Below are 19,198 nucleotides of genomic sequence, written 5' to 3'. Positions count from 1 at the left end.
TTTTTTATTTTTTAAAAATTATTTTTGATATCAACACATCAAAATGATATGAAAAAATAAAAAAATATTAATTTAAAGTAAAAAAAATTTTAGTTTTGAATAAAATGTTTTTAAAACTAAAAAACAAACAAAATTTTACAAAACTCGGTTAAAACACATGTAAAAATTACTTCACGAAAATAACGTTTCAAATTCAATTTTTTAGTGGCTATCACAATATAAAATGCAATTTAATATATTAAATAACTTAATTATATTTTTTACACCACAAACACAAAAAGATATAACTAAACAAAAACACCATTAATTTCATTGTTTGGGTTTTTCTTAGAATTTATTTAGCACATGGAAGTCAAGTTTTTTTCATAAGTTCTTAGCATATCAAGACCAAATTATTTAGATGCGTGCGTTCCCAGAAATATTTTTCTGCATCATCTTCTACATGTTATCGATTGTTTCTTTCAGATCACTGGTAAACACGAAAAAGTTAGTTGGTGAATTATTAAAATGAAAGGGACTATTCACCCCACTGAAAAGTAGTGAATTTACTTTGAGTTACACGCCTGATATTGACTAGTGTCAATCAATGTCAGGTACTCTGTTTGCTTTTTTTATCCCATTGCTAGGAAACACTGCTGCCAAGTCCTTTATTTTCCATTCATGTTTACGCAAACAGCAGCAACGCGCAGCTTTATTTGGGTTTCACTTTTAATTTTTTTCAAAAATAATATTTTAAAAAATAATTACATCCAACATAAAACAGCCGACTGACATTAGTGTCCTGGTCAAGAAAATGTATTTAAAAATAGGATTGAAATCATATTTTTAAAAAATTTAAATTAGAATAGTAAAATAAAAATATTAATGAAATAGTATAATCTTAAAAAATAAAATAAAATAATAAGGTTTATTTAAAACACCATTAAAAACACTAATATTATAAGTTGTCTAGGAACAACTTATAATATTGCAGTTTTGAAATGGGATAACTTATGAAGAACCATATCTTTTTTAAATATTGTTATTGTCACAATAAATATGAAATTTAACACAAAATTAAAATAGAGATCAAAATAAAAATTATAAATAAAAAAAGAAGAAAAATAACAAAATCAACTTAAATAATAATTTTTTAACCTAGTTTAGATATAATAAACCAATAAATAACACAATGCTTCTCATGGGAAAACTTCATGTAGAATCATCTTAGAGAGTTTAACCTCTATCCAATAATCAAGTCTCCTATTATCTTCGTTTTAAGATGTTAATATAATTTAGCACAATCAGATTTTATTTTGTCTCGGAACATGTCTATTAAACCATCCACATAGTTTGCTCGAATCGTCCAGGTATTTTAAATCCTCACTCAAATGCTTAGAAAGTAGAAATTTAGTTCTTACAAGCTCAACTACATCAATTATTGAAAGTAAACCTAGATAAACATGTTAAAAAATTCCCTTCAATAAAACAATTAAATGCAGGGGTGTAAATGTTATCATGCGGTTTCAAAACATGTCATATAAAATAGTCATTTATTGTAAACACAATATTTGGATGCCGTGTTTTTTAATTATAGTATTTTTATATTACATTTTGAAAAAGCAATAAATACAAACTATAAAGTATTTAACTAATACTTTATATAATTATGTTATTTCACTAAAATTTAAAATTTTATGTGCAAATAACCCAAATTCCCCCCAGTTTGTAAGATTTTAAGCACGCAGTCAATATTCATGCTCACTATTGATCACATCATCATTTTGGTAATTGGTGTTCTTTCTTGTTTCGGAGCCACGAAGATAACGAGGATAAGTACATACAATTAGGAGAATGTAGCGTGACAACAAAAAATTGACTTGAAAAGTTCAATGTCCTTCTGGGACCATTCCTGCCAGAAAGGAATAATATCTATGAAAAACGTTATACTATTTAGAGGTGGTTTGTTTTTCCATTTTTTAAATATTTTTCTATAATTCTATGCGTTAATATTAAAAATAAAATATTTTTATTTTAATATACTTTTAAATAAAAAATATTTTAAAAATATCCAAACACAGTAATAAACTGAATCTTAATCCCAAGTCCCAACAATTCACTGTATACATAAACTAAAAATTGTCGTAATGAGATCGTCACAGTGTGAAACCTTTCTCGATTCTTCCATCCATGTCAATCAATAGCTTTTTTTTATATTAGTATTTTAACATATCATTTAAATATAATTACATGTTATCAAATACTCAATTATGGAGCACAATGAGTTTTCCCAAAAAACATATCTCTGGTTTTCTCTTGGCTGTAAAGAGTGTCTCCCCCTTTATTCTTTTTAAAAAATTTATGATATTTAAAAATAATTAATGATATCTTATAAGTTACCTTTGAACATTCAAGCCAGCAAATTTTTAAAATAAATCATGTTGAGAAATTAAATGGAAACAATCACTTTCCTAAATAATCAAAATTAATATAGTTATTATGAGTTGTTTTTTAAAATACTTCCTACTTTATTTGGACACGTTACAGAATGGTTAATACACTATTAATATGAGAAGATTAGAAGTAACATTTTGAGCTATGTGAATAATAGACTGAAAGGAGATATTGGGTTTGATTGTAAGATTTTTTTTTCCCATGACTTTAAAGTGATCAATCTTCATAACAAATTTATTTTATTTTATTTTATACTACTGAATTATATGAAAATAAATTAATCATAATGATCACCCAGTTATTACTATAAAAATAAAAAAATATTATTTTCTACTTAAATTGTTAATTGTTTTCTTTCTAAATGAATTAATTTTGAATTACCCTCTCACAGGGAGATAGTATTTCAATATGCAATTACGTTGGATTAATTATATTTTAGGTTGTTAATCCTTCTAAAAAAATAACCAAGTAATTGTTGCTATTTAATTTTTTATGTTAATACTAAAAAATAATAATTAAATTAATCTAGCTCAAGATCGTTTCCATTTAGCTTTCTATTTTATATGTTTTTAATTAATGTTGGTGGCCGAGTTAATTTATACATATTTTAATTAATCTTAAAAATTTTAAAATTAATAATTATATAAATTTTTAATAATCTTGAAATTTATAAGATATCAACTAATAATTTTTTAAAATTAAATTTATAATTTAACTAGATGAAATTTTTGGATTTTTAATAACACGAGATGATGATATTAACGACCTTGGAAGCATTGGGGAACGCGGTGCAAATCGTGTTCCTACCAAATTTGATTTTTTTTTTTACTAAAATTTAATATGGTTTATATTTTTTGGATTATTTTGATATGCTGATGTCAAAAATAACTTTTAAAAAATAAAAAAAATATCATTGACATATATTTTAATATAAAAAATTATTTAAAAATAAATTGCTACTCTATTACCAAGCTCTTAAAGTCTTAGACAGTAGCAGATCCCAATAATTGTCGTTTTATCTCAATAAAATATCCTATTCGTTTTGGAGATCAAAATGAACAAGAAAGTGTGGTCACCACTCACCATCAACCTATCTAGTCAATCTCTGCGATCTAGATCTATAGGTGGAACCCACTTTAGCAACACGTGCATGGCCTCCTCCAATCCAACATTGCACCGAAACTGATACTCTCACAGTGCTTTTCGATAAAAAAAGGTTTGTTACTCACAATGTCTAGTTTTTCTTTTTATGGCAAAGAACGTACCACAATTTGATAATTCATTATTGTGCGAACAATTTAACGTCAAATTCCAAAGTTTTACTAATTAATTTTTCATTCTCTTTAGTGAAGAATTACATTGCTAGCTCATGTGGTTGGCTATATTAATTGTTTTAAAAAATAAAAAAAAAACATGGATAGTAGTTGCTAGTGTTTTCTAGCATAAAAAAATTATATTAGAGTTAATTTAATGTAATTTGATCGATTTTGTGTCTAAAAATAATTTATTAAATAATAAAAATAATTTTATAAAATTAAGAACGAACAAAATAATAGGATTTTTATTTGAGATCGTGATAGTTTTATATATAAAAAACAAAATAAATCATAAAGACTAATTAAAAATAAATTAAATGTTGAATAATAAAATTTTAAAAAATTATTTTTTTAAAAAAAACCAAGTAAAAAATAATAAAAAAATAAATTATAATAAAAAAATCCAAAAATATTAGCTTTGACGACGCATCAAACATGTAGTTTTGTAAGGTTAGATGTCAAGATGATTTTTTTATTTTTAAGAAAAATAAATGCTGGGATGAAAAGGAAGTTTTTGAAAACTAAAGTTCAAAGTCAACTTTAAGAGTCAATTTTAAAATGAACAAATAGTTTCTCTATATTTTTTAATTTTGTGTCATGTCTTTTAATATTTTGATTGTTTAACAAATTAGAAGTAATCGACATAAAAAGTACCAATCAAGAAGAAATTTGATGGCAAAAATAAAATAAAAATAGCGGTGTGAATTATTATTGTGGAAAGTTTCCATAAGTTTTAGTTTATTTTATAATTTTCTTACAAGTAAATCGTTCTAGTTATTAGCAAAGCATACAAGAGTCTATTTTGGTTTTTTCAATACGGGTATTTTTTTTAAAGAATAAAAACTATTTAATCATGTTATGTTGAAAGCTAGAAACAGTTTGTTAGATGCTTGATAATTCAATTTAAACATGATGATGACGATGATGATTGATTGATTGATCTTCCCCGGTTTACAAAGCTCGATAAAAGATCACCTGGATCTTAAAGTAAAGCAACCGTGCTACAGCCCCTTTTTTAATTATTGTCAACAATAGCTCATTAGCTCCTATCCAGCATGATGATAAAATATAATTTAGTTTTTTTTTTCCTGATTTTTCAAATAAAAATTTTTTTTTAATATTATAACATGATCTTTTTGTGCAACCCTAAATAGTTTTTTTTCTTTAAATTTTATTTAATTATTTTTTATGATTATTTACTCAATTAAAATTAATAATTATTATTTTTTAAAAAATTATTTAACACAATCGAATTGATTCATGACAAAACATCAAATATTTTAATTTATATTTATATTTTTAAGTTTAGTTTTTAATTAATGCGCACAGGTTTTATTTATATATTATATATATATATATATATCAATTCATAATTATTTTTTATATGTATAAAATGTGTTAAAAATGATTGCACGTTCAAATTGAATTTTTTGTATTTAAAAAATTTGTTTGGATAGGAGTTAAAATATCTACTACTTGTATGGTACTATTTATTTCTGCAGTACAAAAATATTTTTTGAAAAGACTTAATATTTTTTTTAAAATATTTTAAAATTATTTAATATGTTGATATAAAAATAATTTTTATAAAATAAAAAAATAGTTTATTATATTTATAAATAAAAAACAATATCATAATTACAAACATGCTGTGTATACCGTAACAAGAACTGATTCTTTCTCCCTAACACTTGGGTAGTCTCCTCTTAAATCTTCCCACGTGTACCACTTCCTCCCTCACACATGCCATCTCTGTAGCTTTTACTTTCTTCTGTGATATCACAGCTTTTAAATTCGAAGCTGATGAGCTCTCTTTTCACTCGTTTGAGGCCGACACTCTTTCATTCATTCAATGCTCTGTCTCTCTCACTGCTTTCCTCTTTCATTAATAAACCCAACCACTTCTCTAACAATTGACATTCTTCCTTGCATCTTTCCTATACTCAAAAACAGCAAAATCCCATACAACTGTACTGTCCTGGAAAGGGATAGAAGGGACACTGGAAACAAGAAGCAGTACAAAATTTGTTATAGAAAGAAAGATGGAAAATGGCGGGAACAAAGGTCAAGAAAATGATCATGCAAATCTTTCTTGGGACATATGGGAGCTTCATACTTCCAGATTTGACTTGGTTGACAGTACTGCTGGAATTACTACTACCACCACCACCGCTAGTGTGGTGGAGAACGGCAACTCCACCCACCCAGAAGCCAATTCTGCACATGGATTCTTGCTTCCGTACCGAAACAGTTCGCTTTACCACCACAACAACAGTAACAGCTATCAGCAGCTCTCTCCCTATGCTGGAGACGGGTCCATCTTGCACCCGGACCCGCATCTAATGTGCTTAAAGCTAGGGAAGCGACACTACTTTGAAGACAGTACTAGTAATAACAATATCAACCCAACAAGTGATCGACACGTTGTTGGTGGGTTCTCTCTAGGCAAGAGAGGCAAACCCTACTACACCGTCGGTGGTGGTGCTAACGACGAACCCTCCTCTTCCTCGTCGGTGAATGTGCCGAGGTGTCAGGTGGAGGGGTGCCATGTGGCTTTGGTAAATGCTAAGGGTTATCACAGGAGGCACAAAGTATGTGAAATGCACTCAAAGGCTGCTAAAGTAATTGTTCTAGGTTTGGAGCAGCGTTTCTGTCAGCAGTGTAGCAGGTAGTACTGGCGCTTCTCACAGATTCTCAATTACAGTCAGCTGTCTTGTTTTAACCTATAGTAACTGTTCCTGGATTTTTGGGATTTTCTTCAGCTCTCTCATCTTTACAAAATTTGATGTAAAGCAACATTTTAGCCTGTAACGGTAATTGCGCGATGGGCTTGTGATGAGACTAAATTAAGTGGGTTTGGCTGGTTATTTTGTAGGTTTCATGTAGTTTCAGAATTTGATGAGGCAAAGAGGAGTTGCAGGAGGAGATTGGCAGGGCACAATGAAAGAAGAAGAAAGGGCTCTCTAGATTCTGTTTCAAGGAATTCTTCTCATGGTACGTATATGTGATCTCCTTTAAATTAACTTGTTTTTATGCAATTTTATTGACAGCTCTTTGAAGAAAAAATCAGTTTTGCCTTGTTTTACAATTCTTTCTAAGTAATTCAATTTCAGTTGTTAGATGATGATGACTAGCTTGCTTTTTAAAGATTCTCCAGGAATAAACCCTTTTGTTGTTCGATCAGGAAAATGAAAAAGGCCCCATTTTTCCCTTCCATTTCTCAAATCATGTTTTAGCTTTAGAGTCCAACATTTGTTTAGTTTAAAAATGATTCCAAACATGAAGCAGAAAGTATAAAAATGAAGTATCCATTAGGCGCCTCAGATTTCGAATCGAAGGGCTCCAGCACTGCTTTTGAGAGGGTCTCCTTGTAATAAAAAGATGATAACTGATAATGCAATATTTCCTTTCATGACATTTGTTGCTTGTGTACTTGAGACTGCTTGTATGGATGCCCATCACAAAAAGATGAGCCAGTAAAGTAGGAAACTTTATGTTTAATAATTAAATTATCAATGGAATACTCGCATTTAGTTATGGTTAGGCTGGTTGGATAGCCTCCCTGTATGGTATCAGTGCAATTATGACTACCTAGTTTTGAACTGGGATGATATCAATTGACCCGGGTTAAACTCTGTTCATAGTGCACACTAGGGAGGGAAGAGATTTAGAAGGGAAAAGAGGGTTGCTGCTTTCATGAGTTATGATCACTCAGTCTAGAGTTTAAATCCTAGAACTTTCATCTATGTCAATGTTGGATTATGAAGATTTACCTTTTCCCCTTGAGCATTCGAAGAGCAGAGGTTTAAATTTTCAACCTCCACTTATGAATTACTACTGGCTTTCGCCTAACCTAACGGGGAAGGTGAGGATGAAAACTAGGTTAAGTTTAAGGCTCAAGTTGCAGAGATTGCTCGGCAAACCTTATTATCCAGATGTGTTACATTAATCATCTAAAGTAGAAGTGTACTCCGAGGGGGAGCTGACAAGTGATTTTGGTGATTAACTGTATTAATAATCTTTATGCTTTATTTGCTTTCATTAATCATCAGTGGAATTGCATTGATATGGACATAATGCAGTTGAAAATCTATGAACATGAACCTATCTGAATATCCAATTTCCTCCTCATCAGACAAGTTGATAGCTGGGAGATTTCCATACATGGCGTCACCGACAGGATGTGCTCTCTCTCTTCTGTCATCCAAGGCTGATTCATGGGTTTCTCCATCTGATCTCTCCTCAAGATCAAGTGCCGCGCTACGCGAATTGATCGCAGAACACCGTGCAGCCATCCCAGCTAGGCAGCTTATCCTTGAAAAACATTCGCACAACCATGCAATCGAAGACCTCGGTGAGTCCCAACCGAGCTCCAATTTTTTCATAACCCATCAGCAACAAATGTTGTCCGAGCCGCACAATTGGGGCCGGTTCAACGGCACCACCACGCATGTGACTTTGGACCTCATGCAAGCTCCAAGCTCAGCATTCGGCTTCTTGTCTGCAAGAGGGAAGAATAAAGAAGAGGGAGGAGAGTGTTCCCAGTTATGGAGCACATTGGAAGGAGCCCATGCAGTTTAAGATCTGCAACACTAACATTCTCTTGCACTCTTAGGCGGGTGGATCATTTAGTTGATCTACTTGTATAATTCTTTGTACCGCAAGTTTCATACTTCAATTCAAATATCAGAGTGATTGTAATAATCAATTCAAATAACAGCTGAATCTCTGTATTTCTTTCTTGCCTGAGATTAAGTCTTGCACCCTCCCTCCCTCCCTCCCTCTTTGTAATTTTATTTTATTTTAATGAAAGGCCCAATGAGCTCCGAATTTCCTCATAAAGGATAATCTCTTGTCATTCAAACATCCTGTCAGTAATTCCAAGGTTTCGTTGAATCCAAGTCTCAATTGCTAGGTTTCTTGGCTCTGGGGCTCCAAGAAATTACACATGTAAGTCTCTTCTTGGAAAGGTAGAAAGAACTAGGCCGAGGCCCGGAGTCAAGCCCATTTAAGAAATCAGATCCTTCTCCTGCTCTCTCTCGGATCACCGTCATCTTTCCTTACCTTTTCTTCCTCGGCCATGTAAGATCAAATTAGCAATCAGCACTCTCAATCAGTAACCAGATGTTACTTAAGAATTTAAAAATAGGAACGTCACGTATCAAAAATTAATTAGAGGCAGCCAAGTTTCTTTCTCAGAGTCATGCCTACAGCTGCAGAGTTGGGGAAGTGTCCTTGCTAACCAGAAATAGTATGTTGATAGTTACAAGACTAGGTGGTTGGAAGTCGCTTGGTGCTTGCAAATTATCATCACATGTCTCCAAAAAAACAACTGTGGAGTGGCCACACACCACGCGTTGATGATCTTTGTCATGTCGCCAATGGTATATACTGCACTCATTTGATCAATATTATATGGACCACCGTGTTTCATTTTATGGTACGAGAGAGAGAGTGAGAGAGATTGCACACAGATGCTAGATACCAACCAAATGAATCACTGTACATGAATTTTGAAAGCAATAATTGCCTTTGCAGGGTTGCTTTCGTTGTTTTGGAGTGTAATAATAATTATTTTATAAAATATTTTGTGTTTGAAAATAAATTAGAATAATAAATAAATCTATTTCCCATGATATCATCTCAGAACTAAAAAGAAATATATCCTTTTCATCGTCCATAGGAATTCAGTATTAATGCTTGAAAACTAATTTGAAGATATCTTAACACCTGGAAAAAAAAAACAAAGAACACAGATAAGATGCCACTTACAGATAAAATTAAAATAGAAACAGACCCTGATCTCCTCCTAGGTTGTATCTAGATAACTAAGGTACAGAGACCTCTCACAAACTGCCACGTCTCTCTCCAGCTGTGGACCAAGTCCCGCCAACACGGAGGAGGCAGAGGACAATCACTAAGTTCTTGATCACGTGCAGTACACGTGAACTTTTAAAACAAGAAATCAGTTGCAACCCTGCAGAAGGCTCCACGTGCAAAGGCTTTGAAAAGTATTCTCCTTCTCCATGGACAGTAGCAACGGAGGTCGCTATCGCATTTATTAATGGGCTCCACGTTCTCCTCACAAAGTTTATGGTGATCAGAGTAAAGGCCCAGCCGCGTCGGTGAAAGAGGAAAAAATAATCAAGAATTCATTTTAAAAAGAATTTGAAGGTTTTTTTTTTAAATTAAATATTTTATATTATTTTAATGTACCATATTAAAAATAATTTTTTAAAATAAAAAATATTATTTTAATATAAAACAAAAATTTTTTTAAAAATCATTACAAGTTAGAAAATAGTGAAAAGCATAGCTATTTATTAGATTCTGAATTTAATTCTCAGAAATTACTAATTCAGGTACATAAATCTCAGTATTATTAAAAATTTATAAAATTATTAAATGTAAAATATATAAAATTAATTAAAACATATATAAAGTATCTGAACACCAATAATTGAACACTCATATTATTCTTAAAAAAAAGCATTAGAAGTCAGAAGTCGGGGATGAGGGAGCTAATGCAAGTGCTGCACTTGTTTGACGAGGCAGGGCAAGACAAGGCAAATGTACTTTTCACACCACTGTAAAACAAAGAGGTTAGGCAGAGGGCAAATGTAGCTTTCACACCGGAGGTTAGGCAGAGGGCAAATGTGTCTTTCATGCCTCTGTGAGACAAAGAGGTTTCGTGTAAAAAAGAGGCAACAAAATCGTGGCCACTTCTTCGACTGAAACTTGTCGTTCACTACTAGCCAATGATGGTTGAGAGAGGATCCGTGACTTGTTAAATTAATTTCACCTACTAGCTAGCTGTTTTCTCCATTGCAGAATGTGGACTCAGTTTCAGATCTTTTATTTCTTTATTCATTTTTATTTATTTGTATTGACCAATCGAAGGTATCTGTTTCCATTACTTCTCACTGAAGGCAAATTAACTGTAGCAATATACACGCTTGCTCTTCTTAAAAGAAAAATTCAAAGCCTTGGTTCTGGACATTTAAGAACTGTTTATTCTTTTTTTTTTTCATAATAGTATATTGAAACGATTTAAAATCATAAAATATTTAAAAAAAAATTAAATTTTTTGTAAAATTCTATTTGGGCAACCAAACGACACTTGAGAACTTTATCCTCTTAATTTTTTTTTTTAATAAAAGAAGCATAAGAGGAGAACTGTTTGAGTTGCAGTGAAGTGCTTTCCTTTTCAAACTTGATACTTGATTAGTCAAACAAACCACCTTAAGGAACAAGGACTTAACCCCTGTTAGATATTAGTCTAATAGGAATCTTTGTTAAAAAGTAGCTGTCTCGTCCAGTTAATTAGAATTCTTGTTTATATAATTAATTATAATATTTAAATATTGTAATTTCTCTATAAATATTTTAAAAGGACCTAATATCACGTGGGAGAAGAATTCATGCAGAAGTTTCTTACCAGTATCTAATGGAGGCCTATCCCATCAGTTATTTTCAGGTTATTTTATCATTCATGCAGAAGTTTCTTGTCTTCTCTTTTAGTACCAAGCTGGCCATCTTCACGTGCTATATGATGGAGGTTGGATAATTTTTTTTAGCCAAAAAAATGAAATCAAAGAAAAAAACAAGCTTAGATGACAAAAGAAAATAAAATGAAAGCAAGCATGTTCAAAGAAAACTTGAAAGTGCTAATAATGCATTTTGAATTTAAAACAATGATTCGAGATATCATAAAAACCAAATTCAAAATAAAAAACAAATACTTTTAAAAACATCAATATGATATATTCTTTATTTTAAAAAAAATAAAATCGGAACAACATCACATTTAAAAAAAATTGAAGGACTAATTAAAACAATCCATATATATATCTAAGAAAATAAAAACAAAATCCAATGATTAAGTTGGAAGAAAACAAAATTGAAGGACTTAAAAAAAAAACAAGGTCGGCATGCGAGCTTGGACCAAGTGGGCCAGCATGCTTGGGCCTCTAGAAAAAGAGCCAATATATATATATATATATATATTTTGTATGGCTTATATTTTTTTTGAAAAAAAAATAGATACAAATGACCTATTTATTGTCTGGAATCCAATCACAACAGAAGTGGCTAAACAATCAAAAGAGCTGTTTTGTTTTACTAAATATTTCACTTTCCAACCATTTTTTACCCAAAAACATCTCAAAACACCATAAAACCCTTTATAAACCTTCCAATAATCTTAAGAAATCAAAAGTCACTTGAAATAACAAAATTAACTAGAAAAAAATATAATCTGAACCCAATCTTCTTTTCTATGGATGTTTAGATACAAAAACAATCACCATCAAGCTCTCTTCATTGAATTTGTTGACACCATGATAGACTTTTTTTGTTGTTGAATTGGTGTCAACCAAGTTTTTTTCTCTTTTTTTAACTAAAATTTGACAACTTTCTCCCACCTCTTTAAAACCCATGGATTGACAAGGAAGACAAATAAATTTTTGAATTAAAATTGAATTTTAAAGAATTTGGTGGACTGTCAAGGTTAAAACATATAAGTAAAAGGAAGAAAATAATATTTACCCCAAAACATAAATAAGTTATGACTTTTCTCTTTGTTCTCCACTTTATCCTTATCATTGAATTTTTCCTTCATCAACAAAATTTTACAAATTGAGCATCCATAAGATGCAATTGAAAACACAAGAAACAAAAAGCTATAGTATCTACATTATTTAATCCCATTCTGTTTTAACTATTAAGGTAACTAGATATCTAATTGGTGTTCCACCATGAATGAGATAAATTCTTCTTGATTTTTTTTCAATACAAAAACATGAATATGTCACCATTTCCTACACATTTTGTGACTTAAGAAAAATCTTAATTGTAACGAAAAGTTTATGCATGGATTTAATTAAATAAATTAGGAATTCTTTGTGCAACCAAAACAAGTTATGAAATCCAATTCTTAACCAATTAAAGTTAACCAGTCAAACCCATGATTTAGGTCATGAACTCAAGCGGGTTTAACAATAGAAAAATAGACGCTTGTAAAATAGAGAACCAACTAAATATTAAGGCATTTGTTTGAGATTGCGATAAACTTAAAAATATCAAACTAAAACAAATTATGTTTTCTAATAAGAAATAATAAAATATCAAAGGATAAAATTAAAAAAAAAATGTAAACTAAAAAACCCCATTTTTGAATGATCAAACTGAAAGAAAGGGAAAAAGGCCAATTATAAAGGATCAAATTAGGGAAAAAAACCAATCCAAAAAATGAAAAAAAAGCCCAATTATGAATGATCAAATTAAAAAAAAATTTTTTTTCCAAAAAAAAAAAAAATAAAAACAAGGGGAAAAAGGCATGATCAATTGTAGGCTCAGTTGGCCCTGTGTGCTTGGGATCCCAAAAAAAGGCCAACGCGCAATGGTTGAGGTAACTCACATGCCTAGGCCTACTATTTTTTTTCTTAGTTGACTGCCCTTGTTTTTTTTTTTTGAAAAAAAGGGACGCTTCGCCTACTCTACTTAGATTCTAGCAAAAATATGTTACAAGAAAGTCCCAAAAAATCTATTTTAACCATTTTTTGACCCAAAAACATTATGGTGACCTAAATAAACCCATTTATGTTTCAAATAACCTAAATAAAAGGCCAATAACAAAAAAAGAAATCAATCTAAAACCCAAAAGATTTCAATTGTTAGATCTACGTTTTTTTTTCTAGACAATCTGAAGGTGGAAAAACACCCTAATATAACTCTTCTCATCAATATAACGTTTAGACATCAAGATCACCTATTTTGATGGTTAAAATATTTATCGAACGATATTTTCTTTCACAACAAACAGAATATATCTAGTGACTTTCTATCTTTTACCTCAAACTAGAAACTAAAAAAATAAAAAAAATGACGTTTTGTACTACACTTAAATTTTTAAAATTTTTAGGGATTGAAAAGTTATCATTTTTTTATGTAAGAGCACCAAAGTATACTTTTGGTTTCTTTTTTGAAACCGCCACCTTTTCCTCCTTGTTTTACACTTTTTCCCCTTTTGTTTAAATTTTATCACTCCTTAACAATTATTAATAAATTAGCCATGATTTTTAGGATAGAAGGACACAATTGAAGAAAAACAAAGATTATGGACCAAATTAAAAAAAAAACTAGAGACACATGGAATTGCTACAATGAAAAAACCTATGTCTTTTAGAGTTTCTTCTTATTATTATTATAATTATAATATAAATATAGTTATAATTACAATAATTTCTTAAAATACGGTGCCAAGAAATCATAATAAACAATACTAAAACAAGCACAAAAAGGAAGAGGTAAGGACTCACAATTATCATCCGACCTGGATTATGTGAACCAGAACACTTTGATGGGTGGATGCAATACAGAAACTGCGTTTTGTTTCAAATTTACCAGCTTCATGTAGTCATTGTTCATGGTTGTGTTTTATTTTTTATTTTTGTGTCTTTTTTTTTTTCTTGGAGTGGAAGCATAAAATACTTGTTGATAATGAATTATTTCTGAAATGAAATAATCTCTGCTAATTATATAATATACTGTGAATAAAACCTCGCATGATCAAATGTCACCTCCAAGGCAAGAAAATTGCAATAGAGGTAGGCAAAATCTCTTGTCCGATAATGCCACTGAATTTGGTGTCCAACATGTATAAGCCAATAGCCGAATGACTAAACACGATCTTGCAAGACTTGAGCCAAAAGCCGAAAGACTAAACCCAACCTTGCAAGACTTTCCTCTGGCCTGGTAGGTGCAGCTAGAGGTAACGTGGCTAGTAATAGGCTGTCTTTACATTTACATAACTTCAGCACTAAATTCCACACGGAGGAGAAAAAAACCACGTAGAGAGAGCGAAAAAGATAGCGAAAAGGGAGATGAGCTCATTTGTTCTAAGCTCTAATCATTGATTGGTATTAATTAATTAATCAATACACTTAAAACGAAAATTTATTTAATTTTTTAATATATTTTATATGATCATATCAAAACTATAAAAAACACTAAAAAAAACATTAATTTAATATTTTTTTCAAATCACAAATAATTTTAAAAATTACCTAAAAGCAAAAACAAAATTATTGTGCCCACACACCCTCAATATATGCTTTACTGCAGCACATCACAAATATGGATCATAAGGTTTTTTTATATATATTTATATCCTATTCATTATCCGTCATATAAGAAATTTAAATACTTATATCATATCAACTAAATTTTCATATATTCATGTATGTATATTTTAAATTATAAAATTATAAATATTAAATGTATTATATCAATATCCAATTAAAAAAAATATCAATGTTCTATATATATATATATATATGATTAAGTTTCGAATTGAATTTCACCATAGTTATACTTCATCACTACCAAAACAATATTTATACTTGTTCACTACTTTAATATAACAATCCAAAAAAACCACTCATTCATTCCTATAGGTGTAGATTAAATTTTTATCCCTACTCACAAGCTCACAGAGACGACTTGATCTTCTTTTTGTGATATTCTTTTAAATTTCTATTGCAACGCATCTTGTTTTGTGTTTACTTTTGCATGTTTAATTCCTGCCCTTTTCCAAGGTCAGGATCCGACAAATGGATAATAATGGAATGCCCAGAATGATACTAGCTAATCGTGCATCCCCGTGCCTACCTAACCATTTCTGAAAGAAAACAGATGCTTCTATGTGATAAGTCCTCCCGGCAATGAAAACCCTTTTCCTTTCTGGAGATTCCTTCTAGCTAGTAAATACAGAAAAGCATATGGAAGGTATTCTACATAAATAGTTGTTTTATCGTTTGAGGAGAGAAAAAACATTAGCAGAGACTGAGAGCAGATACTACATTTGATTTTACTAACGCAATCTAAGTTTGAGCATTAAATGAACAGTAATCAATAAAGAGAGGGTAAGTTAAGAAGGAAAAGTAAATATATAACACTTGAGAGTACGTAACACTATATATGTTACTGCTTAGTTAATCGACTAAATCCTTCTTCATTTCATTGACCCTTTTTACCCTCTCGAGATAAAAAGTGAGCTTGATGATGTAAAAGAGGGAGGCGTAGCTTGATATGCTCTTTGCCTGAAACAGTCCAAAGACATTCGAGGTGGCGATATCGCTACGGTAGTCGCCGATGAAGTGGAGTGAGCACCAGAGTCCGGTGGAGACCCTATAAGTACCCCCACCCCCAACAAAGTTAAAAAAAAGAATCACGAAGTTGATTATATGATTATGAGGCGATATATATATATTTATTGATCTTACAAAAACATAAACGAATCATAAAAATATCTAATAGATGATTCAATTTGACATTAGTTGCAAAGAAGAAATTGTTAGATATATATATCTCTGTGCGTGTGTGTGAACATTGCAAATGGAGCTTACTTGTGAGAATGTCAGATGAGGGCTTAGCAGCATTTTCTAGCTGTGATCTCTGATTTTCTTGATTAACTTGGTGTGATTTTCGCCTGCGACGATTGTGATCAGCCAATCTCTTTCTGCAACTACGCTTTCCATTATCAAATTCCGAGAGAATATGAAACCTGTACAAGATCTTAATGTAACTAATCACAATTAATTAATCAAAACCTTACTTAGTATTGTTAATTACTTAATATATAAAGAGAAAACGAACAGGAGTACGTAAGAGAAACTCATGTTGTCTCCGTAAGAACATACGGACACAAATGCCCTCGGGATCTCCACATGTACGGCACAAGCAATCATTGGCAGCAAAACATAAGTCCAGGGGTATTATCGTCAGGTGAGTATTTTTGTGACCATGTCGGGATGTCAAAGACAGAAAAGGACTCGCCGGGACAATTGAAAATACGAAAGTATATGGAGGTTGTCTTTGTAATTTCAATTTACTAAACTGCATTTTATTAATTAAATTAGACCAGTTCAAAATATGTAATGCTGCCATTATTATAACAAGGAAACAGGAAAAAAAAAAAAAAAAAAAAACAAAACAAAATGGTATGCAAAACGGACTCAAATGCCCTCGGGATTACCCCATGCATTGCCAACCAATCATCGGCCACATCATAAACACTTAAAATGAAATTAAAACAGGGGTATTCCCGTAATTTTCATCACAGGGCGTCATCTTCATCGTCAGTTCATTACTATCAGCATCTACAAACCGTGGTGTGAAATGGAGAAAAGTTAGTGGGGAGGGCAATAATGTAATTTCATAAGAACCTGCTACACTGCTGGCAGAATCGCTGGGTCAACCCGGCTGCGATGACAGTAGAAGCTTTAGAGTGAAACTCACAGACTTTATGGCGTCTATGATAGTGTTTAGCAAGGGTAAGATCAGCATTGCATCCTTCAGCTTGACATCTTAAGGCATTTGACGAAGAACCGGGATCAAGTGGTCTAGACCGGCGGTATAGCCGCTTCACAAAATCATCCTCAGCCGAAGAAAAATAAGTTCTTCCCCCTAAATTCAGTCCTATCCTTGAAGTGATCAAATCAGAAGGCCGAGAAATTTCCTCGCCTTTTGGTACAAGGAAATAAGGGGTTGCAGTTGCAACTGATGTGATTGTTGGGATTGAGTCAAGGGAAAGGAGGGAGGGATCGTTGGCGGAATAAGAGGAGGCACCGGAACCGGTGTAAGCCCGAGGGTCGAAAAGAGAGTTGAAACTATGATGTGCAGAGTTGGTGGCAGTGGGGTGGTTCTGAAACATTAAGGTCGAAGAGGTTTGTTGAGGGACGAGGTTGTTGTCGTTGAAAGAGTGCGTGGTGTAGTGATCGAAAATGTTGGCTTGACGATTTAGGTGCTGTACATCTTGGTTGCTCGCAGCTTGTTCATCGCCTCCTGATAGCATCATTGCTGATGAGTTTCCCCATTCGTACTCCAACATTTTTGTTTCAAGATAATATCGAAAGCTTAATCAATCTAGCTAACTCTACCTTACCTGTAAAAGACACAAAGAAAGAAAGAGGTTATAGATGATAAAGAGGAGGGGGGTTATAGATGATAAAGAAAAGAAACGAAAAGGAAAAAAAAGGAGATTGGAAAGATTTGATCTTTCTTGAATATTATTATTATTTTGCCTTGATTGGTTTTTGTTGATGTGGAGTTTCTGCTTTCTGAGAGGTAGGAGTGTCCTGAGACATATTGGAGTTAAGGTGGGCTTTTATGGCATATCGCAAACAGTTTGTAAGTTAAGAATAAATAAATAAAAAATGAAAAACTCAGTCAGTGAACTGAAAAAGAGAAGAAGAGGATGCAAATTTCTATTTAACTGGGGTTGGGGTGTGCTGTGTGCACATGAATTTAAACACTCGAAGTCTCAATCTTCTACCGTCCCCGCTGTTTTCTTCATTTAGCTCCCTGTCTATGACTTTCAAGACAAAAAAACCACTCTCTCTCTAGCTAGGTGAGAGCCTCCGAGGCTGAGAGAAACTGAGTTATGAGGCGGCTTGTGCAGAGGTAGGTAGGTGGGGTGCAAGTGAATATCAAAACTACCATTTTACCCATTTGATGGCAACATATTTTTTGTTAAAGCCACTGCAATCAAATTCTGTGCCGCAGTTCAAAAAAAATGGCTGGGGTCAGAAATTAGGGTGATTTTACAATGATTTCAAGTCATTCGGTGGCTTCACTCTTCTGTCATGGAAAAATAAACCTAGTGCCTGTAATTCAGTTAAATTTAATCGAGGTTATGATAACTTGGAAGTTATTGTAGCTAGCCAAGCCCCCAACCAGTAAGGATTTATAGAAAATCTGGATGTTTGCTACCTTGCAGTGAATTATGCTTAGCTAGCTACAATAACAACAGTACTTGTTATTGTTTCTGGTAAAAGGGTTAAAAAGCAACGCAGTTTCTTGCTGAAGAACTTGGGGGCCTACTTGCTGTTTTGCCCTTGCTGATCTTGATCAATTCGCACGGAAGGGTCGTCACTGTGACTGTCTGTGTTTAAGTTTCTGCTCCACATTCTCTACTGATCTCTATTATTTCTAATCCCTGCTTTCATTTTAGAAACTCTACGTACCTTGCGTGTTTCGAAAGGGACAAGCACAACACCATCAAACATATTCCATAATTGTAAGGAGTACTGGCCGGGCAAAAACACTTCATCATTGAAAAGAAAAAAAAAACAAAGCATTTGAGATAATTGCAAGATGGGATTGTCCCTTCTCGCAACTACATTTTCCCTTGTTTTAAATACCTTTTGTGCTGAGAACCAAACTGTTTGTGGATGATATGCCTGTAATTATAAATGGTCCTTCTGGTTTATTATGAATCAATGAGACGTATCATGCACCCAGTATAGAAACCGTGATTAGAATCAACTTTTTTAAAAATATTCTGTTAAATGATCTTTCTATTACCGACTTCAAATCCACAGGGCAGATTAACTAATTAAACTTCGACATGTTTAATTAAACCTAAATCAAGTTCGCTTCGTTGCAGG

The 19,198-nt window shown here is 32.1% G+C and overlaps 2 protein-coding genes across 3 annotated transcripts; one reads left to right on the top strand and one right to left on the bottom strand.

Annotated features, from left to right (window-relative positions):
* Positions 1-5,535: 5,535 nt before the first annotated feature.
* Positions 5,536-8,498, top strand: LOC118042324 (squamosa promoter-binding-like protein 7). Its single transcript, XM_035049975.2, has 3 exons — positions 5,536-6,417; positions 6,625-6,743; positions 7,885-8,498. Exons 1-3 carry the CDS (start codon positions 5,792-5,794, stop codon positions 8,328-8,330), a joined length of 1,191 nt encoding a protein of 396 aa, XP_034905866.1. The 5' UTR covers positions 5,536-5,791; the 3' UTR covers positions 8,331-8,498.
* A 7,180-nt stretch (positions 8,499-15,678) lies between these two features.
* Positions 15,679-18,195, bottom strand: LOC118042323 (squamosa promoter-binding-like protein 8). Of its 2 annotated transcripts, none has more exons than XM_035049974.2 (4): positions 18,026-18,195; positions 16,976-17,694; positions 16,157-16,314; positions 15,679-15,938 (listed from the first exon to the last, which is right to left on the bottom strand). In XM_035049974.2, the coding sequence occupies exons 2-4, from the start codon at positions 17,638-17,640 to the stop codon at positions 15,781-15,783; spliced, it is 981 nt and encodes a 326-aa protein (XP_034905865.1). In that variant the 5' UTR covers positions 17,641-17,694; positions 18,026-18,195; the 3' UTR covers positions 15,679-15,780. The 2 variants fall into 2 exon arrangements, with proteins under 2 accessions (XP_034905865.1, XP_034905862.1); XM_035049971.2 differs by having other exon boundaries at positions 17,834-18,194.
* Between the last annotated feature and the right edge of the window lie 1,003 nt (positions 18,196-19,198).

This window comes from Populus alba, chromosome 2 (genome assembly GCF_005239225.2).
Source record: "Populus alba chromosome 2, ASM523922v2, whole genome shotgun sequence".
In the NCBI taxonomy this organism is placed as follows: Eukaryota; Viridiplantae; Streptophyta; class Magnoliopsida; order Malpighiales; family Salicaceae; genus Populus; species Populus alba.
Note: the sequence above shows the minus strand (reverse complement) of the source record. Positions and strands in the feature narration are given on the sequence as shown.

Coding starts and splice junctions, on each gene's coding strand:
- LOC118042324 (XM_035049975.2), top strand. CDS start 5,792: ATGGAAAATGGCGGGAACAAAGGTCAAGAAAATGATCATGCAAATCTT. Junction 6,418..6,624: donor TTCTGTCAGCAGTGTAGCAG/GTAGTACTGGCG, acceptor GTTATTTTGTAG/GTTTCATGTAGTTTCAGAAT. Junction 6,744..7,884: donor TTCAAGGAATTCTTCTCATG/GTACGTATATGT, acceptor CCTCCTCATCAG/ACAAGTTGATAGCTGGGAGA.
- LOC118042323 (XM_035049974.2), bottom strand. CDS start 17,640: ATGTTGGAGTACGAATGGGGAAACTCATCAGCAATGATGCTATCAGGA. Junction 16,315..16,975: donor TTCTGCCAGCAGTGTAGCAG/GTTCTTATGAAA, acceptor GATCTTGTACAG/GTTTCATATTCTCTCGGAAT. Junction 15,939..16,156: donor CTCATCTGACATTCTCACAA/GTAAGCTCCATT, acceptor GGGTACTTATAG/GGTCTCCACCGGACTCTGGT.